Genomic DNA, 27,463 nt, shown 5'->3' with positions numbered 1-27,463 from the left:
TTTGTTTTGAGGTAATCTATTTTAAATTTAATTTTGAAAGTAATTCTTTGAAGTTAAGAATATTGTTTCTTTTAATCTGTTTGATTATTGTTTTTGATTTTTTGTGGGGGCACGACAACAAATCCTCTCAGTGCTTAATAAAAACTGTTGGGATGAAATTAGGAATATGCTAGCTGTAGTCTGTAATGTGTAGACTAAACATTGATTATATAAATAGTTGAAAGATGCTGTTTTTCTTTCCATATTGACATTTGTTCTACAGGATACTCTTGCTAGACTAATGATATAGAGAATATTCTTAGAGATAGCAATTTAATGGTCCCTCATAGGAAATGACATGCCTCATCAGCAGCACCTCTGAACAGAAAATACCAAGAGATATGGTGCAAATAATAAAAACAAAGTGCAGAGCAATGTAAAAATGCAAGACTCTCCCACAATACATCCAGTGTATAACCTTAAAGAAAATGTATTCCTGTGCCAGTGTGTCTGTTATAACTGACCAGAGTGAGGACAGTTGCAGTGAACTATTACAACAACAATGTAATATTTCTTGTATAGCCCAAAATCACACAAGGTGTACCGCAATGGGCTTTCACAAGCCCTGTTTTCTGACAGCACAGCAGCTTTGACTCTAAGAAGAAACTCTCAAAAAAATACCAAAAAATGGAAGAAATCTTTGGAAAGGCAATTTAGAGAGAGACCCCTTTCCAGGTAGGTTGGTCGTGCAATTTGTGTCAAAAAATGGGGTAAATATAATACACAAAACAGAATGCAAGTGAACCCTTTTACAGAGCTAAATGGCCAATCTATCAGTGCCAGCTCAGGAATATAGTACAAAGCAAAATGCAACAAGAGATTATGTCACTCACTAAATACAGAACTGTCACAGATGAGGATACAGATTTGTTCAGAGTCCTGAAGACTTCGGCCAACAACCTGCCTCCCCCTCACTGGCCATTCCACTGCTGAATCAGTACTGGGCTGGCCAATCTGCTGAAAGGACCCTTCTACCCGATGCTTCCAGTGCTCCTTTATCAGAGGTGACTTTTCCATAGGCAGGCAAGTAACTTGGCAGTAGAGCACATGAGGATACCGAGAAGAGAAACGGAACAGGCGAGCATTAGTAACAATTTATAAATATCCTATTACTTATATTATAGTACTAATGACTTACCACAGAGATGCAGTATGCACAGCTAATTAGCAGCTCTTCTCGGGGTATGCTAAACTGAAGTAGTGAGTCTTTAGCCAGGATTTAAAAGCTGAGACTGAAGAGACACCTCTTATAATAGCAGGCAGACCATTCCGCATGTTTAGGACCCTGTATTTAAAAGCTTGACCAACCACTATTATTTTATTAATTCTTAGAATCATAAGCAGACTGGTATCTTGAGATCTTAATGTGCGCTCTGGTTTCTAAATAATGATATGTTCAGATAAGTTAATAAGAGAGCTACGTCCCCGGAAAAATCTGAAAGCAACCAATTAAAGGGCAGCTTCAGGTCACCTGCTTGCCAAAAGATCAAGAACTCACGTAAGCTCTCATTTGGCTGGCATCCTTCAAGTACAATTCAGGAACAATTTTTAATGGATGTTGGCATGCACTGATGTCTGGCACGTTGTGCGAATAAAATTATTTCATGATTGTATTAACTAATAAATTTATGTAGTTTTTTTTCAATATTTGGGGGTGCAGGAGGTGTTGCGCTCCATCACCCCTCATTATAAACTACCAGACATATATAATGTTTAGGTGCTGGCTGGTGCTGGTTCCCTCCTTAAACTGGGTTGACGTGAGCAGCAATTGTCATTTAGATGACCCTGTAAGCACTAAATAACTAACTACCTATTCATATGTAATAATTTTTATGCATTACAGAACGCACTTGAGAATGTGTTTATTAATTTAGTAATTTTTTAAAACTGCTTATTACATACAATTAATTAACTACTTCCTTCATGAAGGTAAATAAAGATGCTAAATGTTGTTCATGACCAAAAATTTAAAAGGTTACGTGAATGACTTGACACTTTACCTTTTAAAATTGTGCATTTCATGCAACTAGATTATTGCAAAATTATTCAAAGTTGATTAAGAACTCTTTATTAGCATCACAATCTAAAAGTTGCCTGCCTCATCGCATTTTTCACTTGCAAAAATGACTGCCAGCCAGAATTGGATTTCATTGTTTTTTAACAAATTTTGTTTTCCATCCATTCATTCATTAAATATCAAATCCTCTTAATCCACTGGAGCCTAACATGACAGCTTCAGGTGTAAGGCACAAATTGATTCCAGACATAGACAAATTGGTTCTCAAGAAAGACAACAATAATACAACAAACAAGAAAAATGAAAATATGTGAAACCACCAATGAAATGAATTTAGCTGCCTTTGCAAAAGCATGTGATAGAGAAAGAAATGTGAAAGCTTACCAGTTAGCAAACATTGTAATTAGTTAAGTAGACAAGCTTCTGCTTCTTAAACCTGGCATTTCTTATCACCTGCTGCCTTGGAGTAGAAGTTTAGGAATCCACCACAACAAGCAAGTTAGATTTTTTTTGTCATAAAAAACAAAAGAACATAACTACCATATTTCCACAGTATAATATTTTCTTTTGTTCTTATAGAGGCCTTAAAAATCGCTATGTTAAAGAGCCCTTTTGGTGTTCGCAATAGTCATTTTAATTACCTCAGTCTTAGCCAACAAGCAGCTTGGAGCACAGTTTGTGTCTTACATGGCTGCTTACTTGACACAGAAAATGCCTAAAACAGTAAGATGTAATGAAAAATAAATGTTATTGTCATCTGTATTCCATTTTTGCTGCAACTTTATAAAAGGAAAATGAGTTTAGTTTATTTTTGTATGCTATTCATTGACTGGCTACTTCAGCCCACAGCACTCAATTGACGTGCCGTGCTGCAAAGTAAGAAGTCAGCTCCTGCATGCCTAATCCATCATCCACTGGTATAATTTATTTAAAAAAAAAAAAAAAAACTATAAAAAGAATTGATTAATGACTGAATTTACCATGCTTGAGCAATCACCAGTGATCTTATGTGGACTTTTCATGGGCATTACAAACAAGCAGTCCAAACTGTACCTAATTCCTTTTCTCTTTAATCACATGTACCCAGAGAATCCCATTTTCTTTCAGTGCTGAATTTTCAAGTGTCAGAATTGTTGTTTGTGTAACACATTATAAAGTCATCCACTAACTTTCTATACTTAGAAGCATTAATGTGAAGTAAAACTACCTCCTTCTGCTCTTATTTCATGACAATTTTTTATCCAGCTTCATTAACCTGAACTAGATATAAACTCTGTTGAGGATACTTTTTTCATATCGTGAAAGCAAGATATTCTGATAGGCAGTGCTGAATGCTAAAATACTGATGGAAATATTCTGAAAAAATGTAAACTTCTTTTTTACCTTTATTCAAAGCATACATATTAATGACTTAGTTTTGTTTATGCTGTACATTATATATATATATATATATATATATATATATATATATATATATATATATATATATATATATATGTGTGTGTGTGTCTTTTGAAGAATAGTGTATTTTGGAAGCAGCACTGTTACAAACTGTTACAGCACAAACTGGCAGCATATCATATATCCTGTAGTATGTCTGGTATATATCATGGTTATTATTACTTTTTTCATGTTCCTGTTCTTCCTTTAAATTTCAGTGAACTGAATGTGGCCTCTGTGGACCCAAATTTGAGTTATGCTGTTGCAAAAAATGTAGCAAAAACCATCCAGCTGTTTTGCGTCAAATCAGAGCAACTTGTAAGTTTATTTTCCATTTTAAGCATTAGCAGAGTTCTGTCTTTTGTGAATCTCAAAAGTTATATTGTTCACATTGTGTTCTGACGTCTGTGGTTACATCATTGTTTAAAGTAAAGATTTACATAAGTGTCTGTCTTCACTTCACCTTGAAAAAGCAATATTCCAAGAAAAGTCACTATGTGTACAGGTTAAAGCTCTTATATTCAGTGAAAGTGATCCTCTGTTCGTTATTTTTCATTAAGATTGTCAGCATTGAGATATAAGTTATAAAGCCTAAACAAGTCTTTGATTAACCACTACAGTATATTGTTTAATTTAAAAAAGTTCCATATAAACAGACTAATATAAATGATGCCATTCCTGGTTCAAGTGCAGTTTTGGTGATAGAGGTCTGTCTATATAGAGAAAAGTGTTTTCAATATTATTTTTTCCTAACAAATTCATTATTAACAAGTAATAATTCTGATGAAAGTATCTATAAAATTATTAATTGTACTTCAGTAGATATTTTGAATATATATTTATGGGATGTTTCTTAAGAATAGAATAATGCAAGATAAAGATGTCGTTTTGTCATATAGAGTCCTAGGTGACCCCATTTTTATACTCTTTATAATGTAGAATTTACCAGAATGTCTCTTATCCCATACTGTTACCACACTGTACTTCAGAACTTCCTTCCCTCTTCTCTTTTACATCTATAACCTCACTCAATTAGAGTAAAGGAACAGGCAGGAATTAAGTTGCACATTTAGTTATGTATCATTGATTCATTGAGTGTTGGTTATAGACCAAATCATACAACCTAATATTGCTAAATGTGTACTTTCAGGCAGCACATAATCTTGTAATTAATTCTATTCTTTCTTGTCAGCTCTCTTCAGATGGAAAAAAACAGCAGAGAGAGCAATACCTTTGCAAGCCTCAAACTTTATTGTCCCTTTGAAGCTCCTCACATACACAGACAGATGCAATCATACACTCCTCCTTCCAGGGGCTATGCACCAATGAATTCAAACCCCCAGTCCAGCTTATCTATAACTTCAAACAAACAAGATAAGGGAGGATGCAACTAAATTATAAAACTGGCCCTGCTGGTTCTCTTCTGAACAATAAAACTCTGATCAGTTTTCCCTCTAACAAAAGATCTTATATGATCTTTGAAGCTGTAAATACCCCCAAGCAAGGACTGGACCATAAAGATTCCTTATATTTTTTAAAAGTTAGCCATTAATAATTAAAAAAAGAAACTATATGCTAGATATTCCTCTCTAGTACAGTGTATTTTTTTCATCTTGTTATTTTTATGGTATTTGATAAAGTATTTCATATTTTATATAACAGCTGGTCAGTGGTTATAATGAAAATATACATAGTGGTGAGAAAAAATTTGCAAACCTTTGGAATTTCTTATGTTACATCATGATTGGCTCCTGTACTGGCCTAGCAAATGGAAACTCTTGTTTCCTTGTCCAGTTAATACCCATTCAAATAAAGCTCAATAAAATAGGCAGCAGTTTTATTGGGAAAATTTACTCAAACAGAAGGTGTGGTATACCACAGAGTGAATTACATAAACACATATTCAGTATAATTTAAAACGCTAAATGAAAAAGCAAAGTAGTTAAAGAATCATAGCACGGCCCCTTCTTGCAAGACGTAATCATCTGGCTTGGAAGCAAAGCATCTATGAAAGTCCCACAAAAGGTGAAACATGAAATGTGTGACTGAGACTAACCAGTCTCAGATCTTGAATTACCTGTTCTCTTTAACTTTTACTTTCCAGGTGATAGCTGGATGTTAAAATCTAATAGATTTCCATTTCACCCTAGTAGTGTTATAGGATGTCATCTTATGTTTGGCTTTTCTACAAATGTTGCAGTACGTCTAGGAGAAGAGGGTAGATCAGAAGTAAAATTAAAATAAATGTGTTCTGGTAGGGGTGACAAGGGTTGTTCCCCAATAATAGCTCTACCAGCACACCATTTGTTTTTTTTATTTTATGGACAGGTATCATAAGTGGAAATACATTCTTTGACATCAAGAGTTTAAGTAGGCCACCAGAAATGCCTTTCTGTAAATTCTTTTCTTGATTCCTATGTGACCTGATAAAACAGAATTACGGAGTTATCCTAGGACTTCTTTTCTTAGTGAATCAGGAATTAATTTTACTCTTGAGGGGTATTGAAAGGTGGGTTTGTACTGTATGTGAAGTTGATTTTATTATTTCCAATAAATTGACTGGTTGTTCAGATGCAATTAATCTTTGGTGGGTATAATTACTTCTGGCTCAGAACTTCGATCACCTGAATCAGATTGCCTGTCCAAGTGATCTGCCTTTGTTCCTAATCATTTTGCTATTAACTTTAACACTACCGTTGACACTTGTGATAATACTAGGGTGTTGTACTGTGTTACCATTATGAATGCAGAGAAAAGCCAAGTAAAATGACACCTTTTATTGGCTAACTAAAAAGATTACAATATGCAAGCTTTCGAGGCAACTCAGGCCCCTTCTTCAGGCAAGATTTAATACAGAAACTGATGTTCCCTGTGTTTATATACACGCAGTAGGACAAGAAACAACATTGGTAAATCTTTAAATGAAAAATCTTAAATGTAAAAAATTAATAGATTCATTCAGGCTAAGATTACTTTAACAAAAAAGAGAAGAACAATGTATGGTCAAGATCTTTGGATAAGATAACTGTCCAACAAAGTCCTGTGAAGTTTGTGATGAGTTTTTCAAAACAATATGGGTCTGTAGACAGGTTATCTGTGTCAGTCTGAGAGATGCAAACAATCCTCATACCTGGCCATAAAACTCTTGTCTTTATTCAAGCCATGTTGTAATGTATTAAATTTTAACATGACTTTAATTTCCCATTCTTTTCTCTCTTGCTGTGTTTTGAAGTTGCCCATAAGCACTGTGACTTTAAAGTCCCTCTCACAGTGTCCATGGCTGTGGAAGCGGGCCGCTATAGGAACATCTTTGTTGCCATGTTTAATGTGGAACCTGTGTAAATTCATTCTCTGGCGGAGTGTTTGTCCATTTTCTCCTACATAGAGTGCAGTGTCAGGACATTTCATTCAGAGAATTAGGTAGAACACATTAGATGATCTGCAGGAAAATTATCACTTTTTGTGATGTTCAAGTCAGCAGTGTGGTATAACTATACGGTCTGTATTGTAAATGTGGGCACATGTTTTACATCTTTTCTGTAGGCAGGGAGATGTGCCATTTGCTGTCAGTTCATTTAGGGAGCTTCGGACAATTAGTTGCTGAAGGTTTGTTGGTTGTCTGTATGTCAGGAGGGGAGGTTCAGGAAATACATTTTTCAGTGTTTGGTCATTGTTTAGCATTGGCTGAAGTTCTTTTATAATTTTTCGAAGTGTTTCAAGATGTTGGTTGAAGGTGACAACAAGGGGGATGCGGTTCTTGTTGCCTTTGTTTTTATATTCCAGAAGGTTGTCTCTGGGTATGGCAGTAGCTCTTCTTATTTGAGTGTCTATCATTTTGGGGGTATAACCTTGTCTGATGAAATCTTGTCTGAGCTCCTGCAGTTGTTGATCCCGGTCTGTTGAGTCAAAGCAAATGCGATCGTACCGTATTGCTTGGCTGAAAATAATGGAGCGCCGTATATGCTTGGGGTGGAAGCTGTCACTTCTTAGGTAGGTCCGTTGTCTGTTGGTTTGTGAGAAACAGAAGTTACAAGGGTGTTGTCTTTCAGTTGAACGGTGGTGTCAAGGAAGCTGACTTCTGTTTTTGAGTAATTCAGCTTCAGCTTTATGTTGGGGTGAAAAGAATTATATTCATTATGAAAATGGAGGAGGTCATTCTCACTGGCAGTCCAGATTATGAAGATGTCATCTATGTAACGGAGATACAACATTGGTTTTAAGATGCACATTGACATGAAATCTTCCTCCAATTTTGCCATAAATAGGTTTGCATAGTGAGGTGCAAATCGACAGCCCATTGCAGTCCCCATTTGTTGCAAGTAGCAATCGTGTCCAAAAAAGAATAGATTATGTGTCAGAGTGAATTTTATCATTTCTATTACTGACTTTGTGGGTAAATCATGTTGTCTGAGGTACGCTTCACATGCCAATATACCATCATCATGGGGGATGTTTGTGTACAGTGCCTCAACATCCATTGTGGTCAGTAAGGTTCCCTCAGGTAAGGTGCCTAAGCAGACAGTTTTTTTAAGAAGTCAGTGGTGTCCTGGATGTAGCTGGTTGTGTTGTGGGCGAGGGGTTTAAGGATGTACTCCACCAAACCTGAAACCTTTTCTGTAAGGGAGCCAATTCCTGAGATGATAGGTCTTCCTGGGTACCCTTCATTGTGGATTTTAGGAAGCATGTAGAAGTAACCCATTTTGGGGTTCTCAGGAATTAAACTGTTTACATGATCTCTGATGTCAAGAGGAAAGCTACTTACTATCATTTTTAGTTCTTTTTTGTAAAGGTCTGTTGGGTCTTCTTGCACTTTGTAATAATGCATAGTATTGGACAATTATCTTTGTGCCTCCTGTATATAATCTGATGTGTTCATGATGACTAAAGCACCCCCTTTGTCTGCTGGTTTGATAATGATTTCTGTATTTTCCCTTAGTGAATGTATGGCTCTCCGCTCATCCCCAGTAATGTTTTCTAACCGATTATGCTGCCTGTTTAAGATCCCTGTTTTCACTCTCTTATCTGAAGCAGTCTATATAATTATCCAGGGTGGAGTTTCTGCCAGCTTCTGGTGTCCTTGTGGATTTAGTGGTGGGGTTGTTGTAACTGCTTGTTGTTGGTTCCTGTGTGTTACCATTTTCTTTCTTGTGGAAAAATTCTTTTAGTCTGAGTTTTCTGAAGAATTCTTCCATATCACTGCAGAGTCTGATGTTGTCAATGGGCTTTGCAGGACAAAATGAGAGTCCCTTTGTGAGTACTGAAATCTCTGCTTCATTTGGTGTGTATGAGGAGAGATTAACAATGCAGGTCTGTTGCTCTTTGTTTTTTGCTATTAAATGTCCAGCTTTCTCTTGTAATCTATGCAGCTTTTTCTTTTTGTTGACAATAAGGAGTTTCTGGAGTATTTTGTAATAGCGATGGAGCTCCTTTACCATCTCCTGTCTGTCATTTCCAAGGAGCAGAATGAGGTCTTGGTTCTCTCTTTGCGTGTTCATTGTGATGTTGTGATAATAAAGTTAATGTTCTATAGTCTTCACAATTAGTTACATTTGTTTGTTTTGGTATCAGTATTAACACCTGGCTATTTCCCCTTCTTCATAAATTTTCTCTTACTATCTTTTTAATTCTTGTTTCCCTCTGTCACCATGTTTTTTAATCATTTCTACTGGTACATTGTTTATCCCTGTTGATTACCATTATTCAGTTTTTTTAACCCATGTTTTATTTCTCCCTACATCAATTATGGTCCAGTCCCATCACTGTTAACTTCCGTTCCCTCTTCCAGCTCCATTTCTTTTGGCTTATTATGAGTGTTATAAAATTCTTCTATATATTTCCATCTTTCCTTCCCTATGTCTGGTTCTGTTAGCGGTCCTTGTGTTTTACTGTTCATTGCTGTGTACTATTGTTAAACATTTTTGTGATATCTCTCACTTTTGCATACATCAATTCACTTTACCCCATCTCTTGAAGTTTTTTGCATTATTCATCCGACCACTTATTTCTTCCTTCATCTGTAATTGTTCTCAAATGTACTTTTTGCTTGTTTATAATTTCTCGTCCATCTCTTTTATCATATCCTCTGTGATCCATGGTTTCTTAATCTTCTCCTCTTAATTAGAAACAAAGGCAGAAAGAAAAAAAGGCAGAAAGCTATATGGAAAAATTCAATTAGGATTCAGGAAAGGGAGGGCAATGAGAATCCTAAAAATGCTGAATGAAAGAAGTCTAGAATTTAATAAAGAACTATATGCGAGTTTTGTGGAACTTGAGAAAGAAAGTAAACTGGCAAAATTAATAGGAATATTGAGAGACATTAGGGTAGTCTAGCAGAATAGAAGAGTAATTAGGAACCTATATATGAACAAGGCTGCAAAAGTAAGAACCATATATGGATTAATGGAGGCATGTCAAATAGGAAGAGTTAATAGACAGCAATGCTCACTTTTACCAGTCCTGTTTAACATATATTTTGAGAGAATAATTGAAGAAGCACTAGCAAAAAATCGTTCGATTAGACTGGCAAGATTTGCAGAAAATAAAGAAGTAACATCAAGCAGTGGGGAATGACTACAGAAACTAATAAATAAATTAGATTAAGAAGTATGGAATGATGATCAATATAAAGAAGACAAAAGTGATGTTTTTGTCAAAGGAAAGAACAACAAAAACAGTAATGATAAAAATCGGAGAACATATGTTGGAAGAAGTAGTCCGCATTGGGTAGTATACTGTCAAGGGATGGAATAAGTGGAAAAAGAAATTAAAATATGTATAACATGGGAAGAGCAGCTTTCAACGCAAAACAAAAATTGCTAACAAATAGAAAGGCTAGAAAATTAAAGAAAAGAATAATAGATTAGTAATCTGGATATTGCATTGTATGGAGTAGAGACATGGACAATGTGGAAAATGGGTATATAGTGATCCCTCGCTATATCGCGCTTCAACTTTCGCTGCTTCACTCGCGGATTTTAAATGTAAGCATATCTAAATATATATCACGGATTTTTCGCTGGTTCGTGGATTTGGCTGTTTAACCAAACAGTTGAGGAGACTCTTTCTCACATTAACTTCATAGGTGCCTTGCTAATGGGCTAGTAATTTGGAGTGGGAATTGGGAACTCAGCCTCCAGGATGGAACTCCCCCAAAGTGTTGTGGCATGGTTATAACAACGGGCCTGTGCTGCTTGAGCCTTTTCCATGTGTTCTTTTAGTATCAGCCGTATTTTCTCCAATCTATTGCGTAAATACGCAATATATTCCAAAATCTTAGTAGACAAGAGGGCCTTCTCCTCCCAGGCTTCTTTTAGGTTATCCAGTATCCCTCTTGGCTGTCGTCCATGCAAAAGTTCAAACTGGGAGAAGCCCATGGAGGCCCTGGGGAATTTCCCAGTAGGCATAAAGCATGAGGGGGAGTAACTGGTCCCAATTCTTCCCATCCTTGCTGACCACCTTATACAGTACCTGTTTGAGAGTCTGATTGAATCTTTCTACCAAGCCATCAGTCTGGAGATGGTAAACCAAGGTTTTTAGGCACTTTAACTTGAGTAACTTGGCCACCTCCTTCATTTTTTACGAAGTAAAAGTGTAAATATATTTTAAAAAATGAATACTGTACTTTGTGTATGGATTAATATTAGTACATTGAGGCCAACACAGAGGTTAGAAGGTAGTGAAAAAATACAATAAGAGGACCCTAAAAATTATAATGAATGATATATCTTTCTTCACAGGTTAAAAATCTGATTGTCTGCATCAGTGTGAATCTATGAACCTGAGAGAAACCTATTTGGAACTGGCAAATATTGGAAACATATATAAATAAGGACTTTATAATTTGTGTGTATGAGATATTTGTTTCAGGATCAACCCTCATTTTTCCTTTTCAAACAGTTTTGCAAAATATTATATTGCATGCCTTCTATCCATTTTCTTAGTGACACATGCTTAATCTTATAGTGAAAAGAAATCAAAGCAGGTGTTCTGATTTGACAATGGAAAGTAAATTTAGCCAAGTGACACTTTGAAATGTTGTTTGTTTATTAAGAGGTAACTTCTGAATTTAATAAATTGAGCAGAAGAACATGAAATCCCCAGGAATTGCATACAGTTATCTTCTATTTGTACATGTCTTTTTAAAAGTAAAATAAATATATAGTGAGCACAAACTCTGACACAAAAAATAACTATATACTACTATATATAACTCTTGACCAGGTAAGCACATGTAATCAAGGTCTATTATTGTCTGAGCAGTGTGCTACAATACTTTTATCACCAAAAGCACTCATTGATGCTTCATTCTGCCTTCATAGATTAATAGGTTTGCAAGATCAATACTATCACATGTACAGAATACAGTGAAATTCTTCAATTCACTGTCTTCAAACAGGTAAACGTGTGCCCAATTACTGATTTTAGAAATTCTCTATTTTTAGGAGACAAACTGTATATAAATATATTTTTTTAAAGATTTTTATGCACAGATATAGTTAATTATACCATAGAATGCACAGTGTAACAGTAAACTAAATGTAAAAACATTGAATAACACTGAGAAAACCTTGAACAACAGAGAAAACTAACACTGCAAGAATTTGCTCTGTAGCACTACGAACTGCTTGCTAAAAACACTTTTTTAATGAGTTTTAAGCACAGGGAAAAAAATAAACATTAGAAAAATCCATAATTTAATAAACCACCAAAAAAAGTAACATTTTAAAAATGCATGCTACGAACTGATTGCTATAAACAGAAGTAAAGTGGAGGTTAAAATCCAATAGAAAAAAGTCTTCATTAAATACGAGGATAAAACAATGCTCAGATCTGTCTCTTTAAAAAAAAAAAGCCTAGTGCATTTTTTAACTGCCTTCTCGGCCTTATGCGTCCTGCCGTCTCTCTCTCTCTTGTGCGTGCGCGTGTGTGTGTGTGACTGTCTCTCGCTGCACAGGGAATGCACAGGGAGAGACTGAACACGTGCAGAAATAATCAGCGCGCACACAAACCGAAAGGGAAACTGGCTTGTTTGTATACCGTGTCTGTGGTCGTGAACAGATGCAAAAGTTTGCCGAACTTTTTGGTTGTAAACCGATTTGTACGTGTTCCGAAACGTTTCTGAAGCGAGGTTCCACTGTATAATATGATAGGGTATATTGTCACTGGAAATGTATATGAGAAAAAAGTATATTTACAGTAAGTTGATGGAAAAGGGCCATGTGAAACAATTCCTAAAAATATAATTTGGCTTTCTTCTGTTTGTTGGTTTATATAATATTTTACATTGACTTATTACTGTATGATGCAAGCGGTTCTTTAGTACTAATTGAGATTTGAGCATTTCCAGATTAATACCTCTAAAGTGAATCTCTTGATGTTTAAGGAAAGAAACAGATGCCCAAAGAACTGGCTAAAGGTATAAAGGAGCTACAGACCTAATATAGGAAAATGAGGTAACAACGAAAACACTACAAATGTCCACAGCATGTTGATGGATAAAGAAATGTTAAGTTTCGTCATAGGCCTTCTAGGTTTTCATTTCATGAAGAAATGCTTTCATAGAGGAAACCATTTACCAGAATGAAGTATGCAAGCTTATCCAGCCTGTTAGCACTTGTTTAGGTGTTGTTGAGGATATGATACTGTATTCACAGGGATCACAAAATATTAAAATAAGCCCTTTATTTTAGAATCTGAACCATACTAGTGTTCCTAACCCACATGTATTGCAACACAAATTAGTTTGTTTACTAATTGTAACACTTTTTTTTTAAATGTTAATTAAAATAAAGAAACAGTAATATTGGCTTGTCCCTTATCATCCATTTATCCATTCATTCATATTCTGAACCTAATTTATACAGTAGAGGGTTATTGATGACCCTTGTTAGCAACTCCTGTCACAGGGCTTGCTGACCCACACATCTGCAAGCACACATACCTGACCTATATTGATTTTTTAGTTAGTTTAATGACTTTTTAACTGAGCCTCTCTGCCTTCCTTAAAGTAATTCTGTTCTAGACTATCATGTAGTTGTTTTTGTTGATTTAATATATTTTACTCCCAGGAAAAAAATAATACCATTAAAATTTCCCAGTGTATATTTAGAGTGCTAATATCTTTTGCATCTGCAGTGATTCAAATAATTTTGACACATTCTGCCATTTAATGGAAATGTAACATTAATCAAAATAACTGGATAGATGAACAACATTAGGTTTTCAAACGCAGTATGGCACTGAGTCTGACAATTCAGTTAACTCAGTTTATTCAAGCCTGCTGATGTTTATCTTTTCCAAGTTTTTGAAAATCACACCACTTATGTGTTGCAGCAGCTTTCTGCTTTTCTCAGACAGTAAAGACAATTACATTTATTTTTTTTTACTTTCAGACAGAATAACCAAGTAAATCTCCAGTGCTGGCTAGCCTCAAGGGATACATAGTACAAACAGTTATTATAGTTTGCAGTCTATAAATTTATCAGCTTCTGCTGCCACTGCAATATAATAAAAATGCTTTTCTTCAGCTGTGGTGCCACAAATCTCATTGAACCAGTCCACTGGAAAAATATAGTAACTTAGTAATCACAATGTCTTACACAGGTTAAGTTTTACAGCAATATGTGAATTCTAATCAAATGCACTTGTGCTGTCCTTGTATCTTTTAGTGCCTATTCATCAGGTACAATAATACTAAAAAATATTTCAAATGATCTCATGTTAATTGTGTATTTCCTGGAAAGCTGCCGAAAACAGTGCCACCAAACCTTTTATTGGTTACCATTATTTCCAGAGAGTGGTTAATATATACTGGAGAAAACAATTCTGCACTTATTTTCAGTTCTTTGGATGTATTTAGTCCGAGTTGCATCATAAAAAAGCAGATGCTTTGCTGGTGTGTCTCCTTCAACAACCTGGAAACAAAGGCTATAATGGCCATTTTAAAGCTGCAGATGTCATGTCTCATGATTGCCCCAGCCTACTCGGAGGCTAGGGATCTACACTGGCAATCGGAAGGTTGCCGGTTTGAATCCTGTAAATGCCAAAAAGGGACTCTGCTCTGTTGGGCCCTTGAGCAAGGTCCTTAACCTGCAATTGCTAAGGGTTTTGAGTAGTGAGAAAAGTGCTATATAAATGCAAAGAATTGTTACTAGTTGCCATTGCATTATTGCAGCAACAGTGTAAGCCTCAACTGTGACTCGTTTGCACTCAGAAATATAATTTAAGCAAGCTGTTGATCCTTTTGAAGCTACAATATAATGCTTTGTCACTTATCTTATTTGTGATATGTCTCTTCTCATCAGCATTAGTCCTGCATGGCTGTTTTATTTTAGAACTACAAGAAAAAGTACAGAGAAGGTAAAAATGTGTGCTTAGTGTGATAAAAGAGTAGCAGATATTAGTCCATACATCCTTCATTTTATTTAACCCACCAATTACATGGTGTGAGACACAAATCATTTGTAATATTTTAGGCACGCATAAGAACAGGGGGAAGGGTAACAGCCAGCCTGTTGTCGAACTGTGTTGGAAACGTTCAAGGTGGTGGCCCAGCTGGCTCTGGTATGACTGTATTTTCTTGGGGACATCTTCATTAACATTTCAGTACACAAGACCACTGTGTCCTCAGCAGCAGTCACTAGCTGCTGTAAGGAAATTTGCAGATACTCCCTGGCCAGCCAACCAATAAAATCTCACAAGTATTTCCTGAGTCTACCTCTGAATTTCTTCCAGTATTTTGCCCATCCCATGTGAGAGGGGCTCTCTTAATAAATATAGAAACCATCTGAAATAGCTACTCCTACATTATTGATCTATTACAAATAATTAGCCCAGCAACTGAAGCCAGGAACCTCATTATGGTCACTTATACTGTATCATTTGTTTCCACTAATACTTACAGCTTGAATTCATAGAGGATGGAGATTTGAAATGAATAGCAAAGTAAAACCTTAATCTAATGACCTAGCTTCTGCTTTACCAATACATTCTAGTGTGATGTTCACGAAAATGCAGCAATTTTTCAATGGACTCTAATGTGTAGATGCAGTTCCTGTTCCAAAAATACAGGGACCAAATATCTTGTGATATTGGCCCTGATGCCTATGTTTTTCTATCATCTTCACATTACAGGTGCCGGTCATAAAATTAGAATATCATGACAAAGTTGATTTATTTCAGTAATTCCATTCAAAAAGTGAAATTTGTAAATTAGATTCATTTATTACACACAGACTGATGTATTTCAAATGTTTATTTCTTTTAATGTTGATGATTATAACTGACAACTAATGAAAGTCCCAAATTCAGTATCTCAGAAAATTAGAATATCAATTAAGACCTATGCAAAAAAAGGATTTTTAGAAATGTTGGCCAACTGAAAGGTATGAACATGAAAAGTATGAGCATGTACAGCATTCAGTATTTAGTTGGGGCTCCTTTGGCCTGGATTACTGCAGCAATGCAACGTGGCATGGAGTAGATCAGTCTGTGGCACTGCCCAGGTGTTATGAAAGCCCATGTTGCTCTGATTGTGGCCTTCAGCTCTTCTGAATTGTTGGGTCTGGTGTATTGCATCTTCCTCTTCACAATACCCCATAGATTTTATATGGGGTTAAGGTCAGGCGAGTTTGCTGGCCAAACCAGGTACTGGTAGCTTTGGCACTATGTGCAGGTGCGAGGTCCTGTTGGAAAATGAAATCTGCATCTCCATAAAGTTTGTCAGCAGCAGGAAGCATGAAGTGCTCTAAAACTTCCTGGTAGATGGCTGTGTTGACCTTGGACCTCAGAAAACACAATGGACCAACACCAGCAGATGACATGGCACCCCAAACCATCACTGACTGTGGAAACTTTACACTGGACCTCAAGCAACATGGATTCTGTGCCTCTCCTCTCTTCCTCCAGACTCTGGGACCTTGATTTCCAAAGGAAATGCAAAATTTACTTTCATCAGAGAACATAACTTTGGACCACTCAGCAGCAGTTTTGTCTTTAGCCCAGGCGAGATGCTTCTGACGCTGTCTCTTGTTCAAGAGTGGCTTGACACAAGGAATGCGACAGCTGAAACCCATGTCTTGCATACGTCTGTGTGTGGTGGTTCTTGAAGCACTGACTCCAGCTGCAGTCCACTCTTTGTGAATCTCCCCCACAGTTTTGAATGGGTTTTGTTTCACAATCCTCTCTAGGGTGCGGTTATCCCTATTGCTTGTACACTTTTTCTACCACATCTTGTCCTTCCCTTCGCCTCTCTATTAATGTGCTTGGACACAGAGCTCTGTGAACAGCCAGCCTCTTTAGCAATGACCTTTTGTGTCTTGCCCTCCTTGTGCAAGGTGTCAATGGTCGTCTTTTGGACAACTGTCAAGTCAGCTGTCTTCCCCATGATTGTGTAGCCTACAGAACTAGACTGAGAGACCATTTAAAGGCTTTTGCAGGTGTTTTGAGTTAATTAGCTGATTAGAGTGTGGCACCAGGTGTCTTCAATATTGAACCTTTTCACAATATTCTAATTTTCCGAGATACTGAATTTGGGACTTTCATTAGTTGTCAGTTATAATCATCAAAATTAAAAAAATAAACATTTGAAATACATCAGTCTGTGTGTAGTGAATGAATCTAATATACAAGTTTCACTTTTTGAATGGAATTACTGAAATAAATCAACTTTGTCATGATATTCTAATTTTATGACCGGCACCTGTATATAATGAGGTATGCATTATATGCTTTATCTAAGTACACACAATGAAAATATAGACAGTACTGGAAAGCTTCCATGACTACTGAAATGTGTGTGCAAGAAAAAAAGACTGTGTATGCTGGTCATAATAGAATCTAAAGCATTCCTGCTGAATTTTTTAGGTTTAGCTTTGTATGGTGTCTTTCCTGTAGTTTACTGGCAAGTTAATATCCTTTGATAATTCAAGCTCACCCTCTTGTCCATATTTTCAAAAATTAGGATCACCATACCTGTCTGACAGTCCTGAGAAATTTTCCTTACTAATGATTAGTATACCAATTTGTGGAAATTGATCTTGTAGCCAAACACTATATTTTGCCCAAAAAAACTTGTAAAGTAGATGTGTTCTGGTTGCACAACCCGCATTTTGCCATTTGCAGTCTTAAAGATGAACTAGAGCCTCCTATTTCATAACAGTTTTTGGAAACTGCTTATCCTCATCCTCTTCTTCAGCAAATCAAGAAACAGCTAAGGGTGGTTGCTAGCTATCAGTAGCTTCCAGTGTAGTGAGATTTTCCTGTGAAGAGAATACAGAAATGTGTGTAATGTTATGCTTTAGTGGATCTTCATATGGACATTTTATACCCAGTCACATTTTTGCTCCTGTGCAGTAAACCAGAGGCATAAATAGAATTGATTTTACTGGTGTAGACCAGGTTATGTGCTTGTTGCACATAATATAAAAACAAAATTAGCGAATTTTCACATGTTGCAATTCCAAAATTTCTTGTGAAATCAATTTTATTGTCAGTTTCATGAAATTGAATATAAAATTAAACTTGCCTGTTTCACTCACCACTTGTCCGAACCTTCTTTGACATACTAATAATATTCAGTGCTTTCCACTTTCCATGGCAAACTCTCTGCAGACATCCAGCTCTCCTTCTCCCAGCTGAAATACTCTGTCTCAGTATGTCAGAAACTGCTAAATTTGTGTTGATTTGGTCCTTGAAATAAAGACCAACAGAACATTCAAAGTAATCATTGAATTCTTGGTGGCCTTTCAGGCAAGTCTTCCCTTTGTTTGGTCATTGCTTTTAAAGGAAATCTTGATTTAGGCATGATTTGCTTTGATCTTAATTTGTTAGTGATACAAACCATCCTCTTTTTACTGAGTTTCACTGTTCTCTCAGGGACATACAAGGCCTTTGGCAATCTGTTTTGTCCATGTTTCACCAGTGCTTTTCTGCAAATTTATCCCTATGCTTTCCAGAAAGCATTTGTCACAAATAATTGAATTTTGTTTTAAATGCATTTCTAGCAGATTGGACATACAGAAAAAGTCTGGTTTTACTCTTAAATGATCATTGTTACTATAGTTGAAGACAAATGGAGACCAGTTATTGGTTTGCATACCACATAACTTCTGTCTTCTGATAACTAACATATCTAAAGAAGAATTACTTAATTTATTACAGCTCTAAGGAAACATGGAAGTTGTTGAGTTGTTTGTTTAGTAAAATGAAGCTTAACAGGTGACATGAAACATTTTTAATTACAAGAGGAAGGTGGCACAGATAGAAGATTAAGAATAAATTTACCAAAGGTTAGAAAGTATTTCTTCACTCAGAGCAGTGTAGCTAAATGAAGTAAATTACCCGGTAATGTAGGTGGAAGAGAAATCTTTCAGCATTATTTTAGAAAAATTAGGTTACTAGGAATTAATTATCTTAAGTCAGGGCATTAAATGTCCTCTTATCCTTAAATTTCAACTATCAGGATTACAAATTGCTGAATATACAATATAATATTATTTAACATTTTTTAACATTTCAATTTTCATTTTTTATCTCCTTTACTAACTTTAAACATCTTTAAACAAATTTGATCTTATTGAATCTGAATATAACTTTATATTTAAAACAAATCATCTGCATTAGCTTATTTTGCTCTAAAATGTTTAAGTCTTTGTTTAATAAATTGGTACTAGCTATAAATAACGAAGTGGCTGCATTTTGAAGAAGAGACAAAGCAATCTTACATAAATTTAGAGTTTGACCAAAAATCAATTTCTGTTTCAGCAAAGCACTTGGATGAGATATTCAGCTGGAGACAAGCAGCAAACGTGTAACTACAACTCCATAATACTAACATAAATATAACACTTAGCTTGCTTTCTTTTTAATGTTGTTTACACTCTTTAATACGATAAGTCGAAAAAAGCCCATTTTAAAAACCCAGATGATTTCTTTGAATTACTTTTTTCAACTAGTTAATACCTGAGCAGATGCTGTACGCTGAGAACAGAATGGAGATACTCGAAACAAAGCAAGACATTGTTTCTGTTATGAAGTGTCAATACAGTTGTCTTTTTTTTCTGAAATTGTAAGGCTTCTAGAATTTGTTCTAACTCCTCTTTAGTCCTCTATCCTATAAACAGCCATTCAGGTTAAGGTGTATGTCATTTTCTTCTTGATAATAAATTCTATATAATAGTTTATTCATTTATTGTTTCTACATATTTTCCTTGAAGGGTCTAGTGTTTACTCAATAAACCATGTTTCTGTATCCAAAGATGATTTTGTTAATAATCCATAACATCATATTGAAACAAATACTGTTACAAGTTACTTTCATTGTAGGAACACATCAAATAATACAACATCTCGCAACATTGCAATTCAGTCAGCATTTCAAAGATTAGGCAAGGTCAAAAATGTAAAATTTGATATAATACAAATTGCCTGAATTCATATTGCACTTAGTTTATTTATAAAGGAATTGCATATGGGTCTTTTTGACAATTTCATTGTAGCGCAATGTGTTAAAAATTTTTTTCAAGTGATCAGTCATTTTTTAACAACTGTACTGCTGAAACTGCAACAGCATCTCATTCACAAATGTGATCCTTTTTTTAATTACATATTATTTGGCTGACACCTTTATCCAAGGTAACTTAAAAGATTTGAGATTGAGGTTTCATTTCTTTTGTTGTTCTAGTTTGTAGCACAAGCATGTGAAGTGTCTTGCTCATGGACACACAGCGTCAGTAGCATGATCTGAAGCCAGAATCTCATATTTTGAAATCCAAAAACCTTAGCCACATTCCCCAATACTTTTTGCCCTTTCATATAACATAAATGCATTTCCAGAGAAATTGTACCAGAAGTCATAACTTGTCTCAGCAGTACAGGTAAACATCAGAACCGACCAATTTCTGAGTTTTAGATATCTTCACTCCACCAAGCTTTTCCTGTTATTAATATGTTGTTATAACCCTGAGAAAATAATTTACTTAAGAACAAACTGTCTAATTTTAAATGACAGCAACATTTTTTAAATCAGATTTAGATTAGTGAAATAGGTGGCTTGAGGTCACAAAGTGTCAGGTAACTACAGCAGTATAATGGAGTTTCAGTGTAGCAATTATTGACAGTATTTGGAGTGGTGAGGTACAAGACATGGCACCCTTCACTTAAAGGGTGATATTTGCTAAGCCACAGTTCTGTAAAGTTTGCTTTGTGCCTTATTTATCAGAAACATCATTAAAGTGTTATTATTGGGGTGGCACAGTAGCAAAGTGGTTAGTGCTACTGCATCACAGATCCAGCATGCTGAGTTTGACTTGTACGCCTGCTTGTAGTCTTTGTGGAGTTTGCATGTTCTCCACAGGTCTCCCCATGTTTTCCTTTGTGACTCCAATTTTCCTCTCATATCCTCAAACGTATGTAATTTTTGGTGATTTCAGATTAGCTTTTTCTAGATGCAAACAGGATAGGAATCGGCACACTGCAGTGTAGTACTGAATTGGATTAAGAGAATTTCAAAATATTATGTAATATTGTTCTTATTGGTTTCAAGAACAAATGTTGTATTCACAGAAAAGTTTTCATTTTAAATCTAATTTCACATGTAAAAACTAAGGATTTATTTTCTGCAATTACAATAATTAACAGTCATCTTTAATCTACTGTGCAAAAAGCCAGACTCATAAATGTAATCATACTAAATTGTGTTAACCTTTTCTAAAGACAGATAAGATAAATACATCTATCAAGACCCAGATAAACAACTTTTAGGATTAAAAATATTGTACATGCTAGGAGTGTGGTTAAAAAAAAGCTTCTACACCTAACTCCCACATCCTTTTTCACTTTGAAATCTAGCTGTGAACTCGCAGCAGCATAACTCCTTCTCCCCACCCCCAACGCCATCAAAGACGTGAAAAAAGCATTTAATTGATTTAGGCTGTTCAGCAGGCTGACAAAAAGTTAATCCCTTTCAAAGGGAAAAAGATGGCTGGCCTGCAAATTGGCAGAACTACACTCCCTCCATCCCACATCTGATTGCTGATATTTAAAAAAGGAAAAAAGTGGGCTGACTTCCTTTGCACAAGCAGGCATGGGGCTAGTTACCTCTGTTGCATTATTCTAGCACTATTTACATCACAGTCTTCATTCATTCTTACAAATATGAAATAAGAGAATATTAAAGTGTGTAAGTTCTAAATGGTTTTGAAGTGGATGTGTCGTTCTGACAATGTAATTACTTTCAAACCACCAAATATCATTTCATTTCAGTCATAACTGAAGAACATTTAGTTTTTCCTGATGTAGATGTGATGCAATCCACACTAGATTATATATATATATATAATATATATATATATATATATATATAGGGTCACGAATCCAATACAGGGTCTGCCGGAGCCAATCCCAGCCAACACAGGGCACAAGGCAGGAACCAATCCTGGGCGGGTGCCAACCCACCGCAGGACACACACAAACACACCCACACACCAAGCACACACTAGGGCCAATTTAGAATCGCCAATCCACCTAACCAGCAAGTCTTTGGATTGTGGGAGGAAACCGGCGCCCGGAGGAAACCCACGCAGACACGGGGAGAACATGCAAACTCCACGCAGAGAGGACCCGGGAAGCGAACCCGGATCGCCAACGTGCCGCCCTTATATATATATATATATATATATATATATATATATATATATATATATATATATATAATTGTTGGTATTTGTTTCTATATTTATTTTAAACACTTTACTTTTAGGTAGTGCTTTTCTTTACTGTTGTACCAAGTCATTGGTTTTTTAAAAAAATGCTGTGCAATTTTGCATGGGTATCTGCTGTGATTTTCACCTCCATATCTACCATTTTGAATCTACCTGAGCTGTTTTTCCAAGTTTGAATTCATATAAAAATTTTACTAGTTACATTATGCATGGTTGTTAGTCTTCTTCAGCTAATTTTGATATACATCATAGTATAATTCATGGTGTGAGCTGAGAGAATGTAAATCTTTGTATCACAAGCACGTAAAGTGATTTGCTCATGGACACGCAGTGTTAGTAGCAAGATCTGAAGCCAGAATCTCAGATTTTGAAATCCAAACACCTTAGCCACATTCCCCAATACTTCGTGCCCTTTCATATAACATAAATGCATTTCCAGAGAAATTGTATCAGAAGTACAATTGGCCTACCTGTAAGAGTACAGTTTCAATGCTGTTCAGCAATGTATTGTCAGATTGTGTGTTTGTCAAAATTCAAAAATAGGTATTTTGGTCAAAATGATTGAGAGCTCTACAGTTACAATATCTAATTCAGCTAAAAACATATTATTATTTTTAATATGCGTAATTAAAGAATTGTTACAACAATCAAACACACACAGTTGTGTGCAAAAAGTAAAAAAAATCAGAAATACAATCAATCTTGGATTCCACAGAGTTAAGAGTTAATATTTATTAATAAATCCTTACCTACACTAAAAACTTCAAAACTCCACACGGTTCCTAAAAAGAAACTTAGATTTTTTTTGTTCTAGGTTTTAAGTATTTTAAATTATCATTTTTGCTTTTGATTTATGGAGGTTGAACCAGATTAATTGATGTGCTAACAGTATAGTGTAGAAAATCATGAGGGGTTTATTGCTAGGTAGTCTAATCTCATAATAAATAACCCCAAACACTGCAATAAGAGAATTTGGGATGTTCATAAATCTCATGCTATCTTATGAGTAAGAAAATATCTTTTACCTAAAAAGATACTAATTTGGGGTATTCCTGAACCATATGCAGGAGCTATCTTCTATCCTTCACAATTAGCAACCAGACCCTGACATGTTTTCGATAATTCTAATATAGAGCAACATGCTGCTCTGCAATATTTAGATGAGTGCTTTGCAAACTGATGAAGAATGGATATTGTGAAATATTGAATTTCACTCTTTACCTTACCTGAAAAATAAATAGAGAGGGATGTCTTTCCCAGTATTAGCTATTGTCATTCATTGATAAGCATTGTGACATGAAATGACTCATTCTGAAATTGCTACCAATATTCTTCTTATTCCTAACCAAAATATTCTTGAGTGTGAGAGATGATGGAGGATTAGGGAAGTTTGTAACCTGTATATAGAACAATGTGTGTGTTGAGGGAATTCTTAGGTTCAAGACTATCATATGCTATGCAGGCAATCCATTCAAAGCATTTAAGGAGAAAGAATCTCAGATTTTGCTATACTGTAGTCAATTGAAACATGTGCAGTGAACTGCAATTCATTGTAAAGAAATATTAATAACATACTTAAACATTTTATTTTGTACATGTTGTGTTTTGTTCCGTATTTATACCTCTTCTTTTTCTTCTTCTTTACTAATTTAATAATGTTTCAGTACTGCTGATTACAGCCAAACCATAGACATAATTGGTTTTGTTATCAGTAGTTCATCAACTTGTTTATAATAGGTATTGTTCCTTTGGCGAATGGAGCTTATTTTAGTGATAAGGCAAATTATTTACTGGCTTCTTACTCTTTTGTCCGTGAATTTTCTATAAAGATGCTGAAAACAAAGGTTGACTTGGTGTCTTGTATGTAAAATTGATAAATAATGAATCTAGATAAAAGGTTGGTTTCTTTTCCCTAAAATATTACTGAAAATCATCTAATTACTTTTCAAGGTTGAATTGAAGAATTTTCAGCAAGTACTTAAAAGGCACAGGCTTCCAGCATTATACTGTATACTGTAGCTTCTACTAATCATAACTTATTCTCATTGACCCTAGCATAATTAATGGCTAAGTAAAGGTTCCACTTGAATTTTTATCTTTTTAAAGTAAATTACTAAATCTATTTATATCTCTTGTTTTGATCAACCTTAATTTTTAAACCAGATCAAGTTAATGCAGTTGTTTCAGTGGTCACACTGATAAAATTACTTGCCCTGACTTTCCCCAGAATGAGTATACAGGAATGTATCGATTTAATGTGATACAAAGTTAGTGAAAAATATATAGTGTGGTGTATGGCCGGCCGTTTATCCCGGGCAATACCCCCAAGCCACCAGGTGGAGCTCTCCTTACAGCATGGAGGTGCCCCGAAGACCAGCAGGGCATCATGGACATTGGAGTCTGTATCCACAGCCCTGCTGTATACCATGGGGGCCACTAGGAGACGCTGCAGGGAGGAATGATGCTTATTTACCCTATGCCCCGGAAGTACGTCTGAGTCACATGGACAAGGGGAATGACGTGCTTCCGGGATGAAGAAAAGGACTTTTTATCTGACCTGGAAGTGATAAGGGATCACATGGACTGGAGATTGGAACACTTCCGGGTCAGGGATTATAAAAGGACTGTGACAGCTCCCAGACGGCGAGCTGAGCTGGGTGGAAGGGTGGCAACGCGTCTGGGAGTGTGGAGGATTGATTTATTGTATTTGTGATTAATTTAATGAGTATAGTGGAGAGGAGGGTGCTTTGTACACTGTTGTGTATCAATAAAGTCAACATTTGGACTTTTATCTGGTGTCTGGCGACTTGGACAAGGGTTCAAGGGAACGATAGCACCCCCAATCTGTCACAATAGAAAGTTTGGACTTAGTTGTAAGTATTTTCATGACAGGTTAAAATTATTCTCTATGATATCTTCAGTCACCAACTGTTCCTGTGCGGCAATAAAACCTAATTATTTGACAATTTTAGAATATTTTCTTCTTTATTATAATGTGCTAAATGTCATTTCTAGTAGGATTTGGTTGACAGTTAAAAGCACTATGTTAAACTAAGATCTGATAAACTGTTTAAAGATCCTTTAGCATGTGATCTTTGCATTTGTGCAGTCAGTAATGTTCATTATTGGTAATAATGCTGAAAAATATATATGTAAAAATATATGCATATAAATATGTTATTCTTCCAGTTACATTTTGTATATATTTTGTGTATACTGTATGTGTTGCATGATTTGTCAAGTTTTAACTATTTATTTATTTAACATGCAAGTACCGTACATATTCACATATAAGTCGGGTCTTGTAACCCAAAAAATCAATCCTAAAATCAGAACCCTACTTATACGCCCATTCAAAAATTCGACACTTAATTTTTTTTTTTTTTTTAACATGTTCTTTCCTCCTCTAATCTAGCATCAGTTTCTCAGACATAATGAATTTTGTTGCAGCAGCACAGTTACCAATTTCTTTTGCCACTTCAATGACTTAATTTTAAACCAGCTTCATATTTTCCTCTGATTAAATGCTCCATCATAGATAAGGGATGCTGTTACGATAATGGTGTATGAGGTTGTGAGATACAAAAAACACAAAACAGTGCAAACGTCGCTTCGGAATAGTTTTGGGTATTACCGTGTGGTCATGTAGGCACAATGCATACAAAAAGAAGGCAGCGTGCTCCATGGTTACTCTCTCAGGTGGGCGTTAGCATATCACAATCATTTTTACCAATAGCGTAAGTTTTCCGCATTCGACTTATATGACCAACATTATAAAATACCAGAAATTATACAGTAAAATCTAGTCCCGACTTATCCACGGGAGAACTTATCCACAAGTATATACAGTACAAATTTCATTGTTCTAATAAATTTGACTTGACAAGACTTGGATAACAAAGTAATTTAGTAAAATTCTTCTTAGTATGCATATCTGTTACTTGCTGGCTGGTAGATTTATAATCTAATAAACTCGTATTTACTATTCTGGGCCTTTAATCGTTTTTATTTAAAAAGATAAATTTACTTTGTTTAATTTCTTTTATATCCAATATGTATTTCGTCCAGTTTTATTGAACATTGGGATAAGGTTTCCTGACACTGGTGCAATGGTTGGGGTGCCAAGCCAGCAGTTCCCCTTTTAATTGGTGGCCTTGAAAAAATAAAAAAGTCCAAAAAAAAATGCAAAAGAACATGCTGTCATGGTATCATACCGCTAACAGAGATTACAATTTTAAGCGCTGGGAGCTTTGCTTCCCTCTCTTGGGTGTCTAGGGTCAATAGCCAAAATTCCTAGCATCTTCCTTCCATATTCATAGGCCCCAGCCCAATGAGGATAGGACCAACACAGCCCGTTGGGAGTGGAACTATACCTCCTCTCCTGGCAACCATTCAAAGCAGTGGAGAAAGCATGAGATACTGTTAGCTGTTGCACCCCATCTCACACTAACATGGTATTTGTGGACTTACCAGATGCACATGAGCGTGACAACATTCATAAAAATACGTAATGTGAATAATCAGGTTATGCACCTATAGTAGCTATATGTGTTTATACAACTCATTATTGTTAAAATTCATCCTAATATTTGCATAATTTGTATCACTGACAGCTGTCAACCCAGGGGGATGCCAGCCAGGTGATTGGACCACTTACAGAGGGACAGAGAAGGAATGTGGCTGTTGTCAACTCTCTACACAGGCTCTATCAGTCAGTGGGGAAGGTAAGAAGTGACTTAGCACAGCTCAAACTGAAGTAGCAGTTCTCTAAACATCTGCTTTGACTTTGTTTACTATTAGTCAGTAATTACCTCATACAAAATTGTTTCATCTGATGTATTTCATTAAAATTTATCGATTCATTTAAACAATTTAACATTTCATCATGAAGCAATTTTTAATGAAGACTGTCACTTTTTTATTTTGTTTTGGTTTCATTAATTTAGAGAGCATAGTCTGGAGCTTCAAATTACTTTTATGAAAGGATTATTAATTATGAAAAGAATTGTCTTTCTAGTGTTGGTCATGCAAAACCATACAACAACAAACCTTACCCCCAGTGTGTTGCAGAAATAAACCTCTTCAGATCTGCAGCCAAATCAAAATCATTATCAATAATTACCTTTTTTAACATAAAGAGAAATGACTGGAAATGAGATTTAAAAGTTGTTTATAAAGCAGATTGAACAATGAATAGCTCCAGGTAAATTTAAATTAAGCAGACCCACTTTTTTGCCCAATTAAAAAT

The 27,463-nt window shown here is 35.6% G+C and overlaps 1 protein-coding gene across 1 annotated transcript in view; it reads left to right on the top strand.

The window, feature by feature from the left end:
- cog5 (component of oligomeric golgi complex 5) overlaps positions 1 to 27,463 on the top strand; it is a 565,478-nt gene that overhangs the window by 402,760 nt on the left and 135,255 nt on the right. The window contains exons 14-15 of the mRNA XM_039761193.1: positions 3,715 to 3,814; positions 26,829 to 26,939. Of these exons, the coding sequence (XP_039617127.1) occupies positions 3,715 to 3,814; positions 26,829 to 26,939 (211 nt within the window). The remainder of the gene's footprint in view (positions 1 to 3,714; positions 3,815 to 26,828; positions 26,940 to 27,463) is intronic.

Source organism: Polypterus senegalus, chromosome 8, assembly GCF_016835505.1.
Source record: "Polypterus senegalus isolate Bchr_013 chromosome 8, ASM1683550v1, whole genome shotgun sequence".
NCBI lineage: Eukaryota > Metazoa > Chordata > Cladistia > Polypteriformes > Polypteridae > Polypterus > Polypterus senegalus.
The sequence above is the reverse complement of the archived record's forward strand: the minus strand, read 5'-3'. Positions and strand labels throughout refer to the sequence as shown.